Source organism: Heloderma suspectum, chromosome 3 (assembly GCF_057233095.1).
Source record: "Heloderma suspectum isolate Gila_16-S chromosome 3, 16-S_ref, whole genome shotgun sequence".
Classification (NCBI taxonomy): Eukaryota; Metazoa; Chordata; class Lepidosauria; order Squamata; family Helodermatidae; genus Heloderma; species Heloderma suspectum.
In genome coordinates, this window is record NC_139460.1 from 225166410 (window position 1) to 225178149 (window position 11740).

At 47.4% G+C, this 11740-nt stretch overlaps 1 protein-coding gene across 1 annotated transcript; it reads right to left on the minus strand.

The window, feature by feature from the left end:
- Positions 1 to 687: 687 nt before the first annotated feature.
- LOC146350829 (D(1) dopamine receptor-like) lies at positions 688 to 2052 on the minus strand. The gene has a single exon (XM_084841921.1). The coding sequence runs from the start codon at positions 2050 to 2052 to the stop codon at positions 688 to 690; it is 1365 nt and encodes a 454-aa protein (XP_084698047.1).
- Positions 2053 to 11740: the final 9688 nt, after the last annotated feature.

Here is an 11740-nt window from a genome sequence, read left to right on the forward strand (position 1 = left end):
TTAGATTTCTTTTTGATGCAGAATTTGGTACAACACACAATTTGTGATAAATCTGATCCTGGACTGTACCACTTCAGACTGCAGCTGGAGACTCATACAGTTGGATGCACTTTGAAATATAACATTCCATATAGAAAACTAGCCTGTCAGGAGGAAAGCTAAGCTAGAATTCTTCCTCTTGACGACTAATTCTGTATATGGAAGGAGTTGTCTGTATATGTTTGTATGAAACGGCATTCAGTCATGTGAGCCCCACCTGCAAGTTGGGATGACCCAGACTCAGGTTCACCATCTCAGTGAGAACCAGGCCTCCAAAAGAGAACAGGACATACCAACTGCCAGCTGGTGGCAACCCTCACTAGGAAAGTGAAAACTGATCATGGCTGCAATCCTAGAGGACTTAAAAAGGGGATTAAACAAATCCATGAAGAATAGTCATGATGGCTATAGGCTACCTCCAGAATCAAGGCAGCATCTCCCTCTGCATACCAGTTTGTGGGGAACAACAGCAGGAATGGGCTAGTGCCCTCAGATCCTCCTTGTGGCCTTCTGGTTCCCCACTGTGGGAAACAGGAGGTTGGGCTAAATAGTGCCTTTGTCTGATCCAGCAGGGCTCTTCTTACGTTCTTATGTGATTGTGTTTCTGTGTGCCTGTTGAATGGTCCCATCCATCCATGTGCAGAGATTCTAATGTCCAGTAATCTCTGTAAAAGGAGTAATCGTCTCTGAAGATATTTCATTCTCACATTCAAAGGGGAGCAAGGCTGGCAGGTTAAGATTTCTGGCACTGCTTCTATGAGCAACTTGAACGGACGGCAGTGCCTTTTTCTCTAACAGGGGTCCTCCAGAGCTCTCTTCGTCTCCTGGGAAGCTCACTGCATGGGGCAGCGATTGACTCCAGGCAGCAATGACGGGCGGAGGTAATGGAACTGGGAGACTCCCACCCTTGTGGCAGGAGGAGTCATGGTGATAGGAGGCCAGCTCATTGCTCAAGTTGACCCTCTCCATGGGGGAGCTGTGGGCAGCCCAACAAGAGACGTGATGGCAGCCCAGCAGGCTACTGAATGCCCGCCTGAACTCTGCATTGAAAGCATAGATCACTGGGTTGACCGAGGAGTTGGCCCAGCCAAACCACATGAAAATATCGAATGTTGTTTGGCTGATGCAGGGGACCTGCCCGGAAATCCTGCCGCCATCAGGCCTTGATCCACAAAACGGCAACAGGCAATTGAGCACAAAGAACGGCAGCCAGCAGCACACAAAGACTCCCACGATGATGGACAAAGTCTGGAGCACCTTGGTTTCCTTGCACAGGGAGCTCCGCAGAGAAGAGGTGGGCTCCTTCCCCTGGGCCGAGCACAGCCCCCCTGCCCTCTCCAGAGACGAGATGCGGCGGATTTGAGCCTGAGCAATACAGTAGATCCGGGCGTAGGTGCCAATCATGATGGAGACAGGGATGTAGAAGCTGACCAGGGAGGAGGCGATGGCGTAGGTGCGGTTGAGCCGAGCGTCACAGTGGTGCAGCGGCGGATCCGGCGGATCCTCGGCTTTGTGCCAGTGGAGCTGGACAGGGATGAAGGAAATGAGGACCGAGAGGCTCCAGGCCAGGGCGATCATGGCCGAGGCCAGCGCCCGGGTCATCCGCCGCTCGTAGCGGAAGGGGCTGGCAATGGCCCAGTAGCGGTCCAGGCTGATGATGCAGAGGTGGAGGATGGAGGCCGTGGAGCACATGATATCAAAGGCCACCCACGTGTCACAGAAGCGGCGGCCAAAGAGCCACGTGCCCCCCACCACCTCGGTGGCCGCCTTCCAGGGCATGACCAGCAGGGCCACGCAGAGGTCGGACGCGGCCAGCGACAGCACAAACCAGTTGGTGACTTTGGCCCGCAGGTGGCGGAAGCGGAGGACGGCCAGGCAGACCAGGCTGTTGCCCAGCAGGGTGCTCAGCACCAGCAGGGACAGCAAGCAACCCGCCAGCACCTCCTTGGGACCACGACTGCCTGCGCCCACCTGCTCCAAGGGCCCCCGGCTGTCGTTGGAGGCGTTCTCCATCCGAGGGCGTTCTCTGGCTCCCAGCGGCTCTCACGCCGGAGAAGAAGGTCCTCTTCTTCCTGCCTGCCTCGCAAGCCTGGTCCCTGCAGCTGCTCGGCCTTCAGCGAAGCTCGTCCGGGGCTGACTCCTGCAGGCGTCGTGTGGAAGCGCGCGATACGGAGCACGGGCAGCGCGCGTCAAGAGCTTCAGGCACACGCAGCGCCCGCGCCTGGATGGATCCGGGGCGTGCTGGCTCCGGCATGCCTTCTCCCCTTGCCCGGACTCGGTTGCAAAAGTTTCCGACGCCGCTCGCCGCCTTCCTCTCGCGATCTCGGCTGGAACTGAGAGCGCGGGAGCACCGGCGAGGGCAGCCCGAGATCCCCTCCCGTGGGGATGTCGGCGCCTTTCGGGTTGTGGAAGTGGGTGGCGCGAGAGGCGCTGCGGTTTCGCCCAGTCCGTCGGCGATGCTCCGGGATCGAGGCGCTTGCTCCCTCCTCGCGCGCAGCAGCAGTAGCAGCAGGCTGGAAGGACGCACGAGCCAAGGGGGCTAATCCCGTGTGTGGCTTCTAAATTTTATTTTGCGCGTGAGTTGCTTGCCTGTGGTGACTGTCTTGTCTCAAGGATTAGGGAAGGCTCTCTGCTCGCTCGGGGCCACTTAGCGAGGCCTACCGGCTAAAACAAGTTAAAAGATCCCAGCGCTCAACTATATCTGCCAGTCGAAGTCGGCTGTATCCAGTCCCTCACTTCTGCGATCCGTCTGACCCCCAAATAGGTTCACCTGCTTTCCCGCGCTGTTGTGCTGCTGGCCATGTCCTCTTACTTGCCACCATTCTTGCCCCGCTCCGTCCCTCCACCCCCGGCCTTCTATATCTTTAATGGGCAGAAATTCTACAGGTACAGCTTTCTCTGACATGGACAAGCTGTGCTTGTGCTCAAAAGAGCGTCGCCTTTGTGTTATACACAGCTGTTAAAGGCACAGTAACCCTGCCAGTAGAAAGGTGGCGACCCTACCTGATAGCCCCCCTTTATCCCAATTTGAACCCAATTCAAGATGTGGGTTCTCTTTGGTGGGGAAGGAAAGACACTATGCACATAGTGTTAAGGGCACTCCTCCTATCTATCATTGCTTGCATCTTCTATTCCAAGGCTATTTTAAATGTGTTTACTTGTATTTACTAATGTCTGTTACATGATTTGACTATATTGTTACCCGCCTCAATCCTTGCGGATGCGGCAGGCTTCAAATGGCTTGAATGACCAAAAATATCAGTCCCCCAGCCACTGCTCATTCTCATGGATGCACTGAAATCCATGATGTGATAAAATAAATAGTAATGGGAAACGTGGTTCTGTGTCAACCTCAGCTCTTGTGTAGTCAAGCAGGAGGCTGCCTGTAAGCAGCCAGAGCAACTCACTCTTTCATTGTCCAGTCCAGCAGGCAGGCTTGAGATGAAAGCTTTTATAGCAGTCAGGAGGTATCACCTGACATGCTCTGGCCTATTGGTGTAGTAAGCCTCCTTGACTGCTTTCCCTGGGTATGTTTAGCCTGGAGAAGACAAGATTAAGAGGAGACATGATAGTGGTCTTCAAATATTAGCTGTCAGAAGTTGGAACAGATTTGTTCCCTGTTGCTCCAGAGGGCACGACTAGAACCAATGGGTGGAAATTGCAGGGAAGCAGATTTTGGTTAAACATTAGGAAGTGCTTCTTAATGGTAAGAGTCATCCAACAGTGGAACAGACTGCCTTGGAAGGTGGTGGACCTTCACTGGAGGTTCTGGAGCAGAGGCTGATGGCCAGCCATTCAAGAATGCTATAGTTGCAGCCTGCCTCACAGATCTTGCATTGGACTACAGAACTTCCAAGGTCCTTTCCAACTCTATGATTTGGGGGGGGGGAGACTTGTGGCCCTCTGGATGTTTTGGCCTACAAATCCCATCAGGCCTAGTCAACATAGCCAATGGTGAAGGATCATAGGAGCTGTAGGCTGAAACATCTGGAGGGCCACAAGTTGCCCACTCCTGTTCTATTGTATGAACTAATGATATGTAGGTTTTATTTTACCACATAAAAAATCTCAAGCAGCTTTCCCCCTGGGGCTTGATTCTCCATCAGTGCTACCATAAAAACTGCATAATATATGTCTGATGTATCACTTTCCAGCACATCTCTTTTGGTGACTAAAACAGATACTGCCCCAGTTTTTTTAAAATGTTAGAGCTGTGAAACTGATATGTTGTTTTGTGAAATCTGTTGGCTTTAAAATAAGAAGCCAGCTGGATTTCATTTGAATGTGAGGGTTGCTAATAACATGGTCAACGAAAAAACCCACGCACAATTCTGCTTCGTGTTTTAATGGCTGCACATCTAAGCAATGGCTCTGAAATAGACCTCTAAGATTTGCAAAACACAACCTCTGCTTGAGCCTGCTTAACCTTTGTATAAGCCTCACAGTGCAATCCTTTACATGTCAGCTCAGAAATAGGTCCCATTTAGTTAAATGTGGCTTGTTTTGAGTTAAGTGGGTTTAGGCTTGCAGCTTCAATGTTCTGAAATTAATTATGATTTGGATTCAATTTCAGTGCAATCTTAACACCCTTGGATGGCTGTCTGAGGGGGGATAGGATGGGGCAGGGGTGAGGCACTGTGCCCACAGCAAGCTCCACAGATGTACAACTTCTGCTGGGTGGGGAGGGTCCCACTGGTGGTAGGTCCCACAGTGGGGTGTCCCACAGGCAGGGCATTGGCAGCTTTGGATCCGCTGGGTCCAAAGATGTTCTGTCCCTCTGAGGGGCCCCAGGATTGGGTCCTTTGGCTACACCAACCTGGCATAACCGGCATAGCCTAGGCGATGTATCCCCTGCAAGAATGGCTGGAATGAGCTAATTGGACTTAGGAAATGGTGGAGGAAGCACCCTACCCAATTAGGATTGCTCTTCCCATGTTTCCCAGGTCACCCCATGCCCATAAGATACTGTGCAAATCATTCTTCTTTTTTCCCCTTCCTAAATTTATGATCGCCAATGTTCGCTGGATCACGGAGAAAGCAAGAGAATTCCAGAAAAACATCTATTTCTGCTTCATTGACTACGCTAAAGCCTTTGATTGTGTGGATCACAACAAACTGTGGCAAATTCTTAAAGTGATGGGAGTACCAGACCACCTTACCTGCCTCCTGAGAAACCTGTACAAGGGACAAGAAGCAACAGTAAGAACCAGACATGGAACAACCGAGGGGTTCAAAATTGGGAAAGGAGTACGACAAGGCTGCATATTGTCACCCTGCTTATTTAACTTATATGCAGAGTACATCATGAGAAACGCCGGGTTGGATGAATCACAGGTCGGAATTAAGATTGCCGGGAGAATTATCAACAACCTCCAATATGCAGACAATACCACCCTAATGGCAGAAAGCGAAGAGGATCTCAAGAGCCTCTTGTTGAGGGTGAAAGAGGAGAGTGCAAAAGCTGGTTTGAAACTCAACATTAAAAAAACTAAGATCATGGCATCTGGCCCCATCACTTTCTGGCATATAGAAGGGGAAGAAATGGAAGCAGTGACAGATTTTACTTTCTTGGGCTCCAAGATCACCGCAGACAGTGACTGTAGCCATGAAATTAAAAGACGCTTGCTCCTGGGGAGGAAAGCTATGGCCAACCTAGACAGCATAGTAAGAAGCAGAGACATCACCTTGCCGACAAAGGTCCGTCTAATCAAAGCTATGGTTTTCCCAGTAGTAATGTATCGCTGTGAGAGCTGGACTATAAAGAAGGCTGAGCGCCGAAGAATCGATGCTTTCGAACTGTGGTGCTGGAGAAGACTCTTACGAGTCCCCTGGACTGCAAGGAGGTCAAATCAGTCCATCCTAAAGGAAATCAACCCTGAGTGCTCATTGGAAGGACAGATACTGAAGCTGAAATATTTTGGCCACCTAATGCGAAGAGAAAACTCCCTGGAAAAGACCCTGATGCTGGGAAAGACTGAAGGCAAAAGGAGAAGGGGACGACAGAGGATGAGATGGCTAGATAGCATCACCGATGCAATGAATATGAACTTGAGCACACTCCGGGAGAGAGCGCAGGACAGGAAGGCCTGGCGTGCTATGGTCCATGGGGTCATGAAGAGTCGGACACGACTGAACGACTGAACAACAACAAAAATTTATGATGATAAAAATACTTGATATTACTCACTTTATTTCTGGATAAATTAAAATGTACTGCATTTGTTTATAGAAAAGTTGCCCCTTTATCCCAAGCAATATTGGAAAACCTGTGATTCATACTAGAGGGAATGCCCTTTTTGAAATGGCCCATGCCATCTGTAGTTTTTATATGTACTTAATATTTAATTAATTATTAATGTTTAAAGAAAAATCTGCAAAGCAACTAATTGGGCTCATATTTTGTTAACCAAAATCTTTTAATTGATTAGCCTAAGCAATTACTTGACTAGTAGCCCAATCTTATGTGTGTATACTCAGTATACGTTCCCCTGGGTTCAGTGGGACTTAGCCCCAGGTAAGTATGTATAAGATTGCACCTGAAGGCTGCAATTCTATACATGCTTACCTGGAAGTAAGTGTAACTGAACTCAATGGAATGTACTTCCGAGTAGACATGTATAAACTTGCACTGTAAAAAAAAAATCTCAACCCTACTTTAGGTGAATTTGGTAAGGCAGCTCCCTTGATCTTAATGGTTGTATATGGGGGCATTGCATAAAGAAAACTGCAGGGATAATAATAGTTTTGGCAAATGGTAGCTTTTAGAAATTCAAACGTGATATAAAGCCAAACTAGAAATTAATAGTTTGCTAATGTTGGGTTGTATCCAATGTCAGTCTGACTTAAATCTCATTCATTTCAATGGGTCTACACTAAGTAGAACTAACACTGGATACCACCAATTATTTAGGTTCTGTTGTTTTATCCCATTCTTTTTTTCAGTCCCCTTGATCAGGCAGGATGGCCAGATGCAAAAGAGGACAGGGCTCCTGCACTTTTAACAGTTGTGTAGAAAAGGGAATTTCAGCAGGACTAATTTGTCATGCGGGGTCTACATTCCCCCTTCTATACAACTACTAAAAGTGCAGGAATCCTATCCTCCTTTGTATCTGGCCATTCTGTTATGGGGGATTGAAGCAATAGCAATAGTGATGTTGTTCATTTTAGAATTACCAAAACCTGAAAGAACATCGCCAACTTTTCTTCTGTTATAGAAGAAGTTAACTCTTTATTCCCTGGAAAATTGTATTCAGTTAGGAAATCTATTTCTTGATTGTAAAAAGGTAAAGGTATCCCCAGCCAGTCGTGTCCGACTCACATGCTCTTAATTTGTTGAGCAGAGTGTAAGGGCTTCTCCATATGGAGCTTTTATCCTGCTTTTGAGATTAGTTACTCACGGAAGTTTGCAGGTCCTTTAGATGACGTCGTCAACCTCCAGGGCATCTCCCACACTAAATGACTTTTATTCCATTTTTTTAAAAGATTGGAGTTAATGAGCTATCAAATTACAGTGCTTGAGTTCCATTTGAGTTCCCTCATGAAAAGAGGAAAGCCCACAATAGGAGGAGCTAGACCACAGCACCATCTCGCTGCTGTTTAATGAAACATATGGAAGACTCAGATAAAGGGGAAAAGGAAGGGGGAAAGGGGGGAAAGGAAGCATGTGTAAAGGCACTCCATTGTGATCCTACATTTAAAACAGAGGCAGAAAGCCCCATTTTAAATGAGGAATTTTAAGCTGGTGTAGAGATGGTCTACATTTCTGTCACAGTATTTGATGAGATACATGTTCTGTAGCTGAAATATTGCTTGCTGCTGCTGTTTGGTGTTCAAAGTGTTGTATATTTAGGCTACAATCCTATACACACTTACCTGGAAGTACCACTGAAATTGGTTGGACTTGCTTCAGAGTTGCATTCTTAACTGTGTTTCTGTTTAGATACTTAGGGCATGATCAAGTCAGAGTGAAACGCTCTTAAGTCTCTGCCACTGAAATAAATGGGACTTGGAAGTATGTGTGCCATTCTTCCATTAAAGTAAGTGGGATTTAAAACTCCTTAACTTTGGCAAGATTGGACTCTGAGGTTCTACGTGGGTTGTTTAGGAGTTCCCTGAGGCAAATACCTTTTATGTACATTTCACTTATTTAGCGTTTTTGGTTATGTTTTCTTATTTAGATATTCCCCTTACAGTGCAATCTTATTCATCAGAGTGGGGAACTTTTCTTTCTTTCTTGGCTGCATTCCCTTGGGAGTAATCTGTTGGGGGCTGCATGCGGATGGTGGGTGAGAACAGAACAAAAATTGAGTGGGCCAACCCCTGTGCTCTCTTTATGCCACTGTCTGTGCGCTCACTCTTCATCTTTTTCCCTGCCAAATAAGGTGCTGGGGGAGTGACAGATCACTCTTGTCAGAGGTCTGAATTGACCACTTGCAGAGGGCTTCCCCCCTTCCCCTTTTGGGTCTATTTCAGCCCCCCATCTTTTTTCCTCCTGCCCTCTTCCTCTCCCTCTGGGCTCTTTCCACCTCCATGAAATTAGGCTGAGGGCCACATGCGGCCCACCCCTGCTTTAGTTCAGTGGGATTTACTCCCAGGTAAGCCTGTATGGGATTGCAGCCTTAGGGCGCAATCCTATGGCAATGACTGTAAACTCATCCTATGTAGGGCGGGAGGAGTGGCGGGGGCAATCTTTGCCTCCGCCACTCCTCCTGCCCTGCATTTTCACTAGACGGGCTTTTTGCCCATCTAGCAAAAGTATCTTGGAGGAGGAGGGAAGGAGGCTGGAGAGGCCAAAGGAGTAGTTGTATCCTGGCCTCTTCAGTCTCCTTCCCTCCACACCCACCGAAATGCCACCTTTCCAGCCTCGGAGAGCAGCCAGCATGGTTCTTTCTGCACTGACTGCAAGGGGGAGGGGGGCAGAGCTCTGTTTCCCAGCTCCGAGGTCAGAGCACTGTCTCTGAGGTCAGAGTACTGTCTCCGACCTTGGATCTGGGAATCCAAACTATCCTATCTGCAGACACTGTCTAGGATCTTTCCCTCCATTGCATATCTTCAAAGAGAGAGCGGAGAGGGAGAAACTGGACAACATCACATAAAGACAGGAAAGATGGTGTTTGGTGGCAAGGGGAGCAGGGGAGGCATGGAACATTTATCCAGAGAAAGAAAGTGGGCAGTGTTAAATTCTTAGCCTGATTTTAAATAACCAGACAAATCTCTAATCTTAAATAATATGCATTCAGAAACTAAGGACTTAAATCCCTTTACTTTAAAAAAAATATTTATTTGGTAAGGTTTTAAGCTCTTATTGAAATATTCTATTTTGAGGATAAAATAAAAAAGAATGGTGGTGAAATATTTCTGTAATTTTGCAGAAAACAAATTTGGAAGAACAAACTGTTTCTTAAAATAGTACTTATAATTAGGCTAGATATATTGTGAGTCCCTCCTAACATAAATAAAACGTATTAAATATACAGGAAAGAAGGGCCTTGCTGGAAACACTAATATGTAACTTGCAGTGTAGCACAGCCATGGGAAAACTTAATCACAAAGAATTTACTTTGCAAAGCAACATTTTTGAAATGGCCCAATTAAGCTTGTCATCTAACATTAGATTTAAGCTCTACTGTGTTAGTAGCCGCAAATGCAGGGAACGTATTTTGGAAAAGTCCTGAGCATTGTTCTTCTCTGCAACAAGGTCATTTATGCAGAGCAAAGCAACTGCCTCATTATAACTGCACAAATGAACCCAACTCAAAGAGATCTGAATAAAACACCATGTTCAGGTTTCATAGATCTAAACTGGCCCAGGAAGAAATATTTTGCTTGTTGATTACAAGTCATTCATTAGAGGTAGGAATTTGTCTTTAGTGACTGGTGGTTCTCTTTTCCCATTTTTCTTTTTCTCCTGCCCCAGCCCACATCCTCAGAAAGCATTATCTGTGGAGCAGGGGGTGGGCAGACTTTAGGCTTGCAGGATCTACATAATTTTTTTTGCTAGAGCTCTGAGGTCCACCAACCAGAGCCAGGTGTCATGGGCCTGATCCTTCAAGCACACACTCTGGCATTCTGACAAAGGACACCCCAAATCAGTGAGACTCTTACTGTAGCAAATTCCACAGTGAAACCGTATTTATTTATTTTTATGTATTTATTTACAATACTCGTATACCGCTCCACATCAAAGATTTCAGACAGGTTAACAACAAGATAAATTAATAAAACCCCATAATTAAAACAATTTAAACATTTTGAAAGAACAGGTTCTGAACTTAATAAACTGCAGCTGGTCACTCAGGGAAGGCCTCTTGAAATAACAATGTCTTCAGGAGGCTCCAAAAGGAACACAATTGGCACCTGCCTGACCTCCAAAGGCAGGGAATTCCACGGGGGGGGGGGGCACACTAAAGGCTCTTTTTGTGGTGGACTCCAAGGTCCATGTGGTACCACCAGGACCAAACCCTCCGATGACCTCAGTGACCTGGCAGGTTGGTAAAGAAGGAGGTGCTCTCTCAGGTATCCTGGTCCCAAGTTGTTTAGGGCTTTGTACACTAGTATCAATACCTTAAAACTGGCCCAGTAGTGAATAGGCAGCCAGTGCAGTTCCCTCAGCAAAGGAGTTATATGCTAAAAACGAGCAGCTCCTGACAACAGCTGAGCTGCTGCATTCTATGCTAGCTCCAGCTTCCGGACCAGCCCCACGTAGAGCGCATTGCAGTAATCCAGTCTTGAGGTTTCTAATGCCTGTACCACCGTCATCAATCTATCCTTGCTCAGGAGAGGCTATAGCTGGCAAACCAGCCAAAGCTGGTAAAAGGCACTCTGAGCCACAGCGGCCACTTGAGCTTCCAGCAACATGATGGATCTAGGAGTACCCCCAAACTACAGACTTGATCTTTCAGAGGGAGTGCAACCCCATCCAGAACAGGCAATGAGCCTATCTCCCAGACTCTGGAACCACTCACTCACAGGGCTTCCGTCTTGCCATGATTCAGTTTCAGTTTATTGGCCCGCATCCACCCCATTACTGAGTTCCGGCACTGGTCCAGGACTTGCACAGCCTCTCCTGATTCAGATGTCACAGGGAGATAGAACTGTGTGTCATCAGCATACTGATGGCACTTCGCTCCAAATCCCCTAATGACCGCTCCCAGCAGCATCATATAGATGTTAAACAATATTGGGGACAAGATGGTACCCTGTGGTATCCCATAGGTGAATTGCCAAGGGGCCGAGGAATAGTCACCCAATGTTACTCTCTGAAATTGGCCTCGTAGGTAGGACTGGAACCACTGTAGCACAGTGTCTCTGATACCCATCCCATGGAGGCGATCCAGGCGGATACCATGGTCGATGGTATCAAAAGCCAATATGAGGTGGAGCAGAATTAACAGGGTTGCACTCCCCCCATCCCTCTCTCAATAAAGGTCATCCATCAGGGCTACCAACGATTATTCAGTCCCATAACCAGATCAAAACCCAGACTAGAATGGGTCTAGATAATCAGTATCCTCCAAGAGTTCCTGCAGTTGTTCTGCCACAACCCTCTCAAATACCTTCCCTAAGACGGGGGTATTTGCAACTGGGTGGTAGTTGTCTAATACCATTGGGTCCAGGGTGGGCTTCTTCAGGAGTGGCCGCACTGTTGTTGTTGTTGTTCAGTCGTTCAGTCGTGTCCGACTCTTTGTGACCCCATGGACCA